At 34.9% G+C, this 14095-nt stretch overlaps 1 protein-coding gene across 2 annotated transcripts; it reads right to left on the reverse strand.

Annotated features, from left to right (window-relative positions):
- Window positions 1-4787: 4787 nt before the first annotated feature.
- Window positions 4788-5879, reverse strand: Smp_141500.1 (Hypothetical Schistosoma spp. protein UPF0506; the record flags this gene model as incomplete). 2 transcript variants are annotated; one of them, XM_018798300.1, is made up of 2 exons in its annotated part: window positions 5761-5844; window positions 4788-5115 (listed from the first exon to the last, which is right to left on the reverse strand). In XM_018798300.1, exons 1-2 carry the CDS (start codon window positions 5834-5836, stop codon window positions 4838-4840), a joined length of 354 nt encoding a protein of 117 aa, XP_018653254.1. In that variant the 5' UTR covers window positions 5837-5844. The 2 variants fall into 2 exon arrangements, with proteins under 2 accessions (XP_018653254.1, XP_018653255.1); XM_018798299.1 differs by having other exon boundaries at window positions 4838-5115; window positions 5761-5879.
- Window positions 5880-14095: the final 8216 nt, after the last annotated feature.

Here is a 14095-nt window from a genome sequence, read left to right on the forward strand (position 1 = left end):
CTTATTTATATACATGTCATGTGATAATGTTTACAATATAAACATATAATTATGTAAAATGTTATTAAATATTTTGATGATTTCCGACATAACGATTATAACTGCCTAGTAGTTATATGATGGTTAACGTTTTTCTAGCGATTTGGTTTTCTACGGGATGGGCCGCTAACCCCATGCCCAATCCTCCTCCTTTATCTGAGCTTGGGATGGGCAGTAGCCCCCGGAGGAGCTACAGGTGGAGTTATGTTAAAGACTAACTGCATATTAATTAGTTTCACGTTGTAAATAGTCGTTTACATTCAACCTGCACTGTATGCAATACTTCAGATATAATTATTGGATATAATTAAATACCTTTTAATAGTATTGATGTGAACAGAGAAATAAGAAGCCTTGACAAACTATGGAGACTATTTCAGGGGACGTTATTTCATTGAATTCAAATCTTGTAAAACAGTAACATTTACTTTTATCCTTAGTCTATTCTACAAATCATAAGATTTCGTTTGATGTATGATTCACTGCCATAGCCTTTTCTGTTCCAAAGTTATTGTAATTTAGACGTACTCTTTTGTACTCTATTTTCTAGTCTAATCCCCCAGTTTTGGACATAATCGTTTTTTCCTAATTGTTGTACATTGTGGTCGGTTTAGTTATCTATTTATTCATGTATCTTTTTACACAAATCGGGAATCGGGAATCAGATCGGATTTTGGAATAAAGTGAGTAGTGTTCCAGCTGACTTGTCTTCTCTCTCGCATGTGCTTATCAGTCAATCAGGTGATAGAATGGTTTTCGTCTCTCTACACCACTTCGAACTCACGTATACTAGCCTCAAGATGAAGCCAGTCAGCCTATCGCGTCACGGTCTTAATCTACATTAGACAAGTTATTCTCAGAATGAAAGTGGGTAGACACATAAAGGACGTAACATGTAAAATCTTTTATTGGGAAAACGTAGAGTTCATAGATCATGAAGTATATTATTTTATAGCTCAACAGTCATATCATTCAAGTACTTGAAATCTTGTATAATTGATAGGATACTTTATTATCATTATAACCTTGATCTACCATCCACGAAACACAAGTCACTTTGAGTCTAGTCGAATTACATACGAGCTATCTACGTAGTCTGAGGAAAGGATTTCAGCGTAGTATTATTACTCATTAATAAAAATGGTCATTTATACGAAACACATAGCAAGAAGACGGATTATTCACTATTCTATTTTCATAGATAAATAAAAATTTTAAATGGTCAATTTGTGCTATTCAACATCTACATCAATTAGGATTGCAATTCCTAAGCAATATACAACGCAGTACGGTGGGTCAATCAGACATGAATCACATGAGAAACTCATATGACTGCTATGACATGGCTTCCTCTGTCAAGGGAAGAGACACAGCTCATCAGTGAAAAATTTGACCTAAATTTCTAAGAAAATAAAACATTTATACATATGTGTGAGTGTAAAATTACTTATCGATCCGGTTGGTTAACAAATTGGTTTATTCTCAACCACTCTCTCAATCTTTACCTCGTTCTCGGTGTTCGTACAAGGTAGACGATTGGCATTGTGAATAGGAAACTTGCGTATCATTATCATATTCCTACACCGCACTACAAAATACACCCTGTAAAGAAAATTCTTCCTGATATGATGTTATGGGGATAAGCATTTTTTTAATGAATATCTTTTAATGAATATTTTTTTGATGAATATCAGAAAATATCTATTCATACCAAATCTGCTATTTTTTGCATAGAGTTGAATTAGCTTTGAAAACATCTATATGACATTAACAGGTTGCTTGAGGTTAATAGAAAGTATAACTAATGTTAGGTGAATTTGGTACCACACATTCTTCTTTCACTTATTCATCAAATACAATTATAATGACATATTTTCTTGAATTCCAAGATCATTGATTACCAACCGATTGTTTGAATAATTATTGTATGAATCTAAGCTGTTAATGCCGACAAGGTATCGATGGAAAATCCCTAGAAACTTGTCTATGCAGTATTAGGTATTTATGGTGTAACAGAAATATGAATTCCACCAACTCTTTGATTCACAGAAGTATACCTTTAGAAATAATCAAAATGTTATTTTCATGCCATTGGATCAATTTTACATATTATTTTATACTACTTATTTTTATCATTCAGTAGTTTATGTATTGTCAATAAGTTTTATAAGTTTAATGTTGGTCGTCTATGACGAACTGTTATTCCTAAATCACTGCATTTTTACTTAGTTTTTGATTCCAGCCTCTTACGCGAGATAGCATTTCTCTTCCCTTCTTAATAATCAGATTGTGATGACTTCGACACTCCTTTGAGCATCTCGATTTATTGAATGAAGTTAACACTCAACCAGTTATCCTACTAAGAAGGGATAAATAGACATAATGAGAAACGTAGAGAAACACACATCATTGTTGGTAGGATTTTGAACTATGCCTTTATTTATATTCTGTAACGAATTCTGAAGACTACCTGTCAAGATATGAGCATCCTGTGTGAAGTGCCTCGAAATAACCATTGTCACAAGTTATTTGGAATAGATGGATAGAGAATGACACTGAAATTCAGAATACTTCCTTCGTACATTCTGGGACTCGTAAGTTGTACGGGATAATTGAGACGCAAAATCGTAAAAATAGAAACACAATAAATGTTTAAATGGCCAGTGACTTTCTGGAATCAGTGGCACAGTGGATAATTTGTTAAGTACATCAAGCGAAATGTAATGATTTCGGTTGCCAGTGCAAATGTCAACACAGGAATGCAGCTACATCAAACTGATGAGTCATAATTAGAAAAATAACATGTCTTATGAGTTCCAATCTGGAGTAATTTAATTATTTCAAGTTAATAATGCTAACGATGGTTGAATGTACAAAATTATACATTGGTACTTAGTAAACTTTCTAATGACAAGAATTTTGAGTAGGACAGAGAATGACTACAAATCAACTTTTGGAAACTCATGAATTTATGAGTAAATAGTAGTGATCTTACTACGTTGAATTACGTACGGTCAAACAAAACATCGTTTTACCGAAACATAACCGATGTAGAGAACACAAGGAAGTGGCTTTTAGGGCTCAGTGGACGAGTGGATAACGAGATGGCGTTTGAAACGGACGCTACTGGGTTCGGGTCCCAGAGTGAACATCAACTCTGAGATGCAGGTACATCCAGCTGACGAGTCCCAAATAGGACGAAACGCGCATCAAACTGGATTCCACTGCTAGCCACTATCCATCTTTGCCTACAATGTTTGTGAATGAAGGCTATATCGAGGCAATACACACAGTATGCACATATGCCAATTAGAGACTAATCAGTTGCAGTCCTAAACATGAATAGGAAGATTCAAACACACAATACTAACTAAATTTAACTCTCAATTATATTACCAAATATCATTATCTACCTACAGGAAAAAATTTGACAAAGTACTTTTGTACAGTAGATATATGTTCTATACACTTATTATAAGAGTGTAAAAAGAAATTACAGAATGCAATTTAAAGTTTAAAGTTAGTACGATAATCGTCCAACAGAGAATCCAGGCAACCATTAGTAGTTATTTTTTCGTCAGTTCTACGACAGCTTATGACGAAATAGTTTTCAGTGTTGACTAAAGTAGGAACAATGTGGCTATATATAAATGTAGGTATAGACTATGACCATTCTTTAAAGGATGTTCATGAGATAGGTGTTAAACAAAATCTATCAGCTACATAATCTCTGTAATATTACATCATAAAGAAATAATGAATCCGGCTGGTATATATGACTTCCAACCAGACAAGATATTTATATTGATTCATTCAAGAACGTCGGATGACAAGGAAAAACAGTACTTGTGCTATATCAGTGTGACGTGTTCAATCGAACCTTGACTTCTTCTAACGTATTAATGGTAGCAAAACTTTCAGAGCAAAATTAACTAAATTCCCTTTTACCTTAAAGAACAGAAGTTTGAGAAACAGTTGACCGTAGAAAAATAACAATTCTGAAAAGAAACCTCTGCCATCATATTGACACCATTACTAGATTTTTTGTGTAAATTCTTTGGATTATGCTTCAGAAATGAATAAGAATTATAGAAAAATGGGATCAACAGCATTTAATCAATATTAGTCACAAATTAGGAAACTCCAAGTCCTCCCAGGTAATTAATAAATAACGAATGGAAACTCTCTGTACCAAAATTAATCCCGTATATACGGAGGACAGTAGTGTGAATTTCTCCTTGCTCTGAGAACTATTATTGGCATAAAACAGTTTTATTCACTGCGAGATCTCAGTTTTTAATGATTTGAGCACTGAGACGATAGCTAGTTTTTGAACACCGCTTTCACCACATGTGATAACTGGACGAAACTGTCCAAATCTATACAATCATGAAGAAGTGGGATATTATCTGCAATATCTAGTTTGTTTACAAGATATCATCATTTATCTTTGAAGTTCTCTTCAATGCATCTGATGTAATGCTTAACAATAGAAGGTTTTATAAAGATGTCCAGATAATTACAATTTCTCAAAATAAGTCATATAAATTCAGGTTTATCAACATACAACAACACATTACGTCGGGAAATAGAATCAGATATGAAAAGGATGAATGTTAACTGGAACAAACTGGAAAGGATTGCCTAGGACAGGGTTGGATGGAGAGTGCTGGTGAGCGGCCTATGCTCTTTCACGAGGGTAACAGGCGTAAGTAAGTAAGTAATCAACATACAAATCAAGTGTCTTTGTAAACAATCTTGTATTTGTTCTATTAAACAATTTTAGTTATAAATAGTTTTACAGAGTTTCTGTTAACGTTTCATTGGTCATATTTTGTTGGGTTTCTGTATCATTCTCAATACTTGTGGTAATATTACTATTTTGTTCTTTACAGTGAAAAAACCAACATCTTCCACTGCAACAGTCTGAGCTCCGAAAACATAATTTATTTATACCAAGACATTCAACACACGTTCCCGTGAAGAACCCTTGACAAACTAATTTGTCACAACAGCGGCGAAAGAGAATCCGACTGCAAGACTCATTAAGGTTTGAACAAACCTTTTGTTGATCTACTAATAGTATTCAAAGGAAAATTATTAAAACAATTTGATTTTGAACAAAAGTATCAATTTATAAATATACATGTTGTTGTACAAACTACATTTTGCAGTTATTCTCCATCCAGTATTAATGAATAAAGGATTCGTTTAGTAATATATAAATGAACCATGATCAACTTAATGGATTAGTTAGAAGTTACATGTTGTTGTGTAATATATTTTATGGTCATTTTCAAATGATTGATCACTGGGTGGTGACCCATATCATACGTGTGAAGTCCGTCTTAGTGCTCATCGAATACTATTGATCAAGTTGTTATGTGGCCACTAGTTTAGTGGCTCGACACTGCGTGCACCTTGCTGATGAGTGCCAAGTAGCATGAAATCCGGGTCCAAGGTTTCCTGTTGACCACCTCCAACCCCCATCTTATTTCATGCTCATTTAGTTTAAAATACAAATACTTAATTTGCAATAATACCACTGTTGAGTTAATGAAAACTATACCTAAAGTATACCTAAAACTATACCTATATATATCATAATGATAAATAGTTGAATAGTGATTACTCTATCTCTCTAGTAAACACCATCGCAAGTAGTTATATATATATAAGTAATACAAATATATCTATAGGGATATATAATATTGAACATACCTTCTTCATTAGATAGAACTGAGGTAAGGGTTATACATACAAGCCATAGGATGATATATTGAATATACCTATTCATTATAATATACATTATAGTATAGATTTATTATCATTTCATGGTAAAAGCCTAATTTATAAACAGGTTTAATAGAGCAAAGCATATCTTTATATAATAATGATGAAGTCATATGAAATAGAATCATGTTTTAGCTTGATTTCACAATGAGAAATTTGTTAAACGTTGTAAAAAAAAGAGAAGAAAAGGAAAGAAAATTGACATAAACTTGTTAAAGTGATTGTTTTTTTTCTCTTCTTTTTCTTCTTAATGAGTGTACTAATGTTGGGTCGGATTGATGAGTGAATTATTATAAATTATAGATTAAGAAATGTTGTGCTGAAAATACTGGACGGCCGTTGCTTTCTATTGTTGAACTCCTCAGTAGTGTGCATTCACAATCACACATCATGAGATTTGAACCGTACTGATACAATTGAATTAGTTTATATTGATAGAATATCTAATTTATCTCTATTATTTTGTTTTAATAAAGAAACAATTAATGTTTTGTGGTAAATGCATACTATTTAAACTTGGATTTCCTTTAATTTAGTTATTTATCCCCTGAAGAAGTGAATTACACTGGGTGACAAAACGTCAGAATATTTAACTTCAGTATAATCATCTATTCCAACTATACTACGTATTGACTTATATTGTTCTGATGTTTTAAAAGTCTTTTAATGAAGCTCTCTAAGATTTTACTATACATCATAGAAGAATATCATTGTGTTTATGATTATTTCATTCGAGTAGAAAATTAATACTCCAACTGTAATTGTACTTTTAATTTAATATTTGAATGATGCGTTTTGAAGTGGGTCATCTGCTTTCATTTCTACCAATAAACATTTAAATGTATATCTAATTCGAAATATGTAAAACACAAATGTTATAGTGAACCAGAACATAAGTCAGGACAATCGAATGTATTTGAACATAAAATTACAGAACAACTTAGTCAAATCTGGAAATCATACTGTAAATACTTCATTTGTAAAATATCAATCAATCATCTCAAACTTTATTGTTCTTTCGTTTCCATACTAATCATTCTTTGTTCTCGTTCTATTTTCTTCGATCTTCTCAACCTTTTGCCATCAGGTATTTCATTTTCAATCGATGATACATATTACTTATATCTGTCGATATCAGTAGCACATACCACAATGATCTGTAATGTTGGTTGGTATATTAAGCCTACATACCTTATTCTAGCTTCTGGACAAGTCAATTCACCTATCCATCATGAGTCATATTTTGGCCTTGTTAATTATTCACTTATCAACCCTGAGAGCATGTGTGTGTACACTTATCCTATTCATTAGAAATCTGTAACTTATTTTTATCTGACTATAAATATTGATTAACGCTTGACAAAAGTGAGTTTGCTTCCCTGCCATCTCCAATGCGTGTCATTTATGCTTCACTCGCTGATATTTGTTCATGTGATTATAGCTTTCTGGCCTGCGTTCTTTGACAATAAAACTGTGGCTGCCGCTTCTCTTTGCCTTCTGATTTTATACACCGTTAAGATTTGTATTAAAGCGGTTATCAAGGTGAATGATTAACGAAGCACAACACTACAGATTATTTAAATAATGTTAATATGTAAAACCGACTGTATTCTTTATCTTTACATAAAACAAAATAGTATTTTCATAGTTGAAAGCATGAGTCAATTGAAGCTAGACCACCATGGCTCAGTGGTCTATCGGTTAAGCGCTCTGGCTCCAGACTGGTAGGTCCTGGGTTCGAATCTCACGAGTGCGGAATCGTGGGTGAGCACTACTGAGGAGTCCCATAATAGGACGAAACGGCCGTCCAGTGCTTCCAGGTCTAGCTTCAATTGACTCACGCTTTCAACTATGAAAATACTAAATCTCCACAAAACCCGTTCTGACAAAATAGTATGCAAATTAAAGCAGGGTCAATATTTCAGAAACAACACTGAAATTATTAACAATTTAGATAGATAGATTAAAGTATTATTTTCAATAGTTGAGATCATTAGTCAATTGAAGCTAGACTATCATGGAAAACCTGGAAGTACTGGACGGCCGTTTTGTCTTATTGTGGGACTTTTCAGCAACGCGCATCCACGATCCCACCTCGCGAGGTTCGAACCCAGGATCTATCAGTCTTGCGCGCGGACGCTTAACTTCTAGACTACTGAGCCGGCATTATCGTTCAAGGCTTAAAATATAACATCTGTTCGTCAATCAACCTTTAAATGTAAATATGATATAAATGCCTACTTTTCATCATATTTAAAATCCAGACATTTTATCTAATAATAACTCCTTCATCGAAATATCGGACTACTGTTTATATTACAATTAAGTTCATATATGAAATGAATATAAATATGCAATATGATCTGGATTACAGAATAAATATATTCAGTCACATAACTGACTTAACATTTACTAGTACACATTCAAATACTAATGTAAAGAGATTTAAAAGGATAATATGGTCACCAGTGTTATTATCATCCATTAGCGTACTTTGATATGTCTATATCCACTGACTAGTTCATATGGTTATTAAAACTTGCCGTTTAATCATGTTTTAACTTGTAAATAACTTAAACAGGTTAATAAAATTTGTCAAACTCACCTCTCTACTCATCAGGATAGTAATAATAATAATGATACATAAATTATATAATAAACGAACTAATGAAAATGAAGCATATTTAAAATAATGTGAGATTTTGGCTGGTAAGATTATTTGACAATAAAAACCAGACTATCTAGTTGTTCATGTATGAAAACTTGTCCAAACAAGTACTTAAGAAGTTTAGAGTAGTATAGTAACTTAATGACATGTGAAGTAAGTTGTATGTCAATCATTTGTACTAAAGACCAATAGTTTTTGATGTAGGTTTATTCTCTGAGCTGGATGGTTTGGTCAAGGAGCTTTCATCGTCCTTCTGAATGACATCATCAGCACAAACTTCGGGTAGAAGCTCCACAACTAAACCATCCAGCTCAAAGAACAAACCTACATCAAAATCACCCACCTGAGTTACAAATCTTCTCCACCAATAGTTTTATTACGAAAGATTTAGTAAATCTGAATATATATATAGTTATATCCCGAAGAGAATTATGAATGGTAGCTTTTGAAAACTATTTATGGGCCAACATGATATGTATATTTCCTATTGTATAATTGTTAAGTAACTAAACTATTTATATTCGTGTCCCTCATATTATAAGCTTTGTTTTGAACTATGAACTATTACTATACGATTTACCATTCCTGAGTTATATCCAGTCTATTGATTACTGTTCCCCCTATTCACAGCCACATTTAGCTGTTTTTTTCTATTCTATGGCATGATGCGTTATGTCTGTCTGATATATAAACCGAGTATGCTCGAAATAAATGATTCGCATAGCAGAAGCTGTAATTGGTGTTCTGGACTCAATTGGACGGGCTAGGCGGGCAAGGGACCAATAAGGACGCTAGACTGCTCATACTGGTCGAACGGCATTATCCCGTTGTTAATAATTTGAATGAATTTTGATTAGTCCTAGTTGTAATATATGAATTCAGCGATTATTAACATGTTTCATATAGAACAGGTGGATTGTAGCTGGCAATGATATCTAGGATGCGTGTTTCTCCAATTAAGGATTCGTCAACTGAATGTCACCTCACCTTAAAGTTGATGTTCATCTCGGGATTCAGACCCACTACGTTTAGCCTCTAACGCCAATGAGTTATCCGATTGTCAGGAACATCCAGTCATTGGGTCCTAAATAGGGTTAAAATCATATCCTGCATTCCATTGCTAGTCACATCCCATCTACTCTGTATACCACGAATATGTCATAACAGAATAACATTGGTTCACTTGTTACGAAGACTCCCTCACCTTTATAAACTGAAGTATTTCAATCCACTGTTTATCATTACATTATTTGCTTTAAATTAAGGCTGTTAACAGATAATGAGAGACTATGGTCTGATCTATACTCATCTAGTTTATTTAATTTTATTTTACGTGTATTACATAACTATAGTATATCATTTTTAAATAATTCTGTCTTTAACATATAGGCATCTCTTATAATCCTTTCTGTTATATCTCGAGCTTAGATTCTTAGCATTCGAACGCTAGAACCCTCCCAAGTCACGAAATCAGAAGACAAAGGACAAATGGAAAGAATGTTATTCCAAACAGTGTCAATTATGGTACAAAACTGTCAGGTATTTATAGTTTTTAGTAAAAACGAAGTCATAATTATAGTTATCGAATCCGCATACAGGGGGTTATAAGCGTTGTCCAATAGGGAAGCTACACGTAGGGATTCTAAAATATTCCTCCAAAAGCTGATTGGATAGAATATGTTCGGCTTCTTATGAGCTTCTTAGAGCTTCCTCAACTTCACCTGTGGACCATCCTTACACCTCCCTCCTTTAAAGTCTGCTGTATAAGACCTTCTTCTGGGATCCAAACTGGGTTACCACATTCCTTTTGAAGCTCATTACTCCCGAAGGTTGTACCGCTTTGCCCTTGCGTCGTTTATCTCTTCTACATTCGCGCGCCTGAGGGCTTTTTCCAGATGAATCCACGAGCAATGGAGACGGGAGTTGGCTTTGTGGGATCAATATTCTGCCATCCCTTTGAATTTGATTTATGTTTCTTATACACGTTCCGACATTACTCCGGATTAGGTACAGTACAATTGCGATGCGATGTTCTCTAACACCTGGTTCCTACTTCCTTTCAGCTTGATACGATTTAACAAGTTCTCTTTCACCTACCTGGAAGCTACGAGTGAGCATATGATACTCATTCGTGGGTTTATTTGTCTTTCTAGGTGACAACATGCTGCTATAGATTATTCAGATTTTCCTTTCGAACATACACTCGGCTGGTGACTTTCCTTCTGGCACTTCCGGATTGGGGGTAACTCTGTAAGACATAGAAACTTGCTGATTACTTGTTCTGGGATACCCTATCCTCCCCCCTTTACTAGAGCTCTTTTTATAGTATCCACGAAACTTTCTGCATGGCAATTCGACTGAGGATGGTACGGAGGAGACTTTAGATGCGATACGCCGTTTTCATTGCGAAACCGTTTAAAAACAGACGACATGAACCGAGTGGCGTTGTCAGTCACTAGGATCTCTGGAACCCCAAAACAATCCTGACGATTTTCCAATTGTACTCTCTAATGTCATGTCATGTCATATGTTCGGCTACTTCTGGGCTTCTTAGTGCTTCCTCAACTTTACCTCTGAACCATCCTCATACTTTCAAACTGATTACTCTTCCTTTTTCTATTAATCTTTGTTGATGAGAACTATATCAATATGATGACACGAAATATACACACCGTTTTTACATAATTAATACTACTAACTTCAAATTGTAAGTAGCTAAAGAAAAACCATAGAAATAAAACGAATTCATGTCATACATGTTACATTCTTTGTTCTTTGTTTAACTAAAATGAATTGACTATATCTTGTACATTTTATTATTACTCTATTCAAAGTTATAAAAGAAATCAGATAATATGAAACTCTGGACCATTTCATTCATTTTAAGTTTTCCTTTAACATGTGTAGGATTGTAATGATTCAAAGATTTGAACTATATATCGTTTAAGCAGAAATGGAGATTGGCTAGCAGTGGAATCCAGGACTCGCGTTTCGTCCTATTTGTGAATTAAGGCTATATCGAGGCAATACGCACAGTATGCACATATGCTGATTAGAGACTGACCAGTTGCAGTCCTAAACATGAATGGGAAGATTTAAACAAACAATTCTAAATGAATTTATATATCGTTTATATTGGATAGTTTAACAAAATCGCATTATTTATTCTTTAGACCTACATCAGTAATAACTTATTTCATGAACTGTATCAATTACCAACAAACTATTACTTACTTACTTAACTACTTAAATGCATACATACATACTTCCTTACTTACCTACCTACCTACTTACTTACTTACCTACCTACCTACTTACTTACTTGCCTACATATCTACTTACTTACCTAGTTACTTACGCCTGTTACCTCTCGTCGAGGAGCATAGGCCTCTCACCAACACTCTGTTGGGGATGTTAAATCCCCAGAACTCACTTGGTGAATGGCCTATTTTTGAAATTTTATTTTGAAAATTTTAATTTCTTTGTTTTCGCGCCAAAAGCGCTCTTTTCACCTTCGAGTCGTATTTCCCACTTGTAAAATATCTTAAACACTATTGGTCCGTTGTATCTTTTAGTGTGCTACCTTGTAATGCTGCCCAAGGACATTTTCTTGCGGTGTATACATGTTTGATTTTTTCACTCTTACGATTGCTGTGCTTCTGGCTGCTTACGGAATATATCTACCCCACTTCCAACTTGGACTTCTTACTCTTGTTAGCTGAGTCTGTGACGCGTCAGAATAGCTAGCTTATTGGTCTCTGGTCACAAGTCTTTGTTCTGTTCGCTGACTAGTGAATTCGAAACGCTTCAGACATAACACACTCTTCATACATACAATGAATCAAGTGCTGATCAAGGTCCAGATTACAAAAAAACAATCAACAGATTATATCTAAACTATTCATGTATTCATTTAATTAAATATACGTTGTTTATAAAAATTTTGGTATAAATTTTAATAAATATTAATTTTAAGTTTTTTCTTTGGTTGACATTTTACAAGATGACATATTCCACTGCAACATTCTGAATTACTTAAACAACCCCAATCCACATCTAAACATTTAACACATGTTCCATTTGCAAATCCATGTAATTTACATACTGATTTCTCACAACATGGATAAAATATTGATCGATCACAATAACCACCTAATGGTGAACAACGTCTTCTTTCAGCTGGAAAAAGAAAGAAAAAAATCAATAAAGTCATAATAAAGTAATGGGATCGAGTCCTGGAGTGAACATCAAACCCAGGACCAACGTAAATTCAGCTGGTAAGTTCTAAATGGGACGAAGCGCTCGTCCTACATTCTGCTAAGAGTCACCATCCATATGTACGAAATCATAAATTGTTTGATTGTGAATAACAAGTGTTTCTGTGAACTTCATGTGAACTATCATTACATAATTAAACTATCAGTAATCTTTACATGTAAACTGTTCACTTTAATACAAAATACAATTTTCATATAAATGACGAGAACAATTAAACTGTATTTATTATTTATTTAATCACATATATATTGGTACAAAGGGCACCGGATACATATGCGCCACACAAAATAATGAGAATGGGAGGAGAAGGAAGAAGATTTGTATATATAAAAGAAGGAAAAAATGAAAAGGAGAAGAGTAATGATGGGGGGAACTGAAATGTACAACCAGAAGAGCTCTCTCAGTTAGGAAAGTTATAGCCACTCTTTATGAAAAAAGTAAAAGAAGGTTACAGCAGGCACGCCACTGGTTTCTATTCTGAGCCATATCTGATAACGTCTCTAGCCACTGTGTTGCGCCATCTCTCGGACTCCAGTCAGGGAGTCGGGAAGGACCAACAGAAGCCAGCCCTTTGCAGCTTTCTTTCATACCACGACACCATGTCATACACTGACCTCCTCTCCGCTTTTTCCAACCAGTCCCAGAATCGGCAAATAATGCACGGCGTGGAAGTCTCTGGGACGACATTCGTAAAACATGTCCAAGCCACTGAAGTCGGTGTTTCAAGATGGTGACACCAATTGAATTATCGTCTCTGCGCCCGAACACACGATGCCGAACCTCTGCATTACTAACATGGTGTTGCCACTGGATGTCAGCAATCCTTCGGAGACAACGATGATCAAACACAGAGAGTCGTCTAACATCCTCAACTCGAAGAGGCCAGGTTTCACAAGCATAGAGCAAAACTGCTCTCACCGACGCGTTGTAGATCCGACCTTTTACAGCCAGACTAACATCACGAAGGCGCCAAAGATGGCCCAGATTGGCATAAGCCGCTCTGGCTTTCATTATACGTGCATCAATCTCATCACTCACGCCCCCACCAGCACTTATGTAGCTACCTAGATACACGAACTTCTCAACTACTTCAATCTGCTCACCATCTAGGGTGAGTACAGGATGAGAATCCTGCCAGTCTTGTAGGAGTACTTTGCACTTGGAGGGTGCAAAGCACATGCCGTACCTGCGGACACTGATTGCCAACTGATTAAGTGCTGATTGCATGCCTTGGGCATTATCGCACAGTAAGACAATATCATCCGCATACTCAAGGTCGAGAAGTCGTTCTCCAGGCAGCAGATCCACACCGCCATT

Source organism: Schistosoma mansoni, chromosome 6 (genome assembly GCF_000237925.1).
Source record: "Schistosoma mansoni strain Puerto Rico chromosome 6, complete genome".
NCBI lineage: Eukaryota > Metazoa > Platyhelminthes > Trematoda > Strigeidida > Schistosomatidae > Schistosoma > Schistosoma mansoni.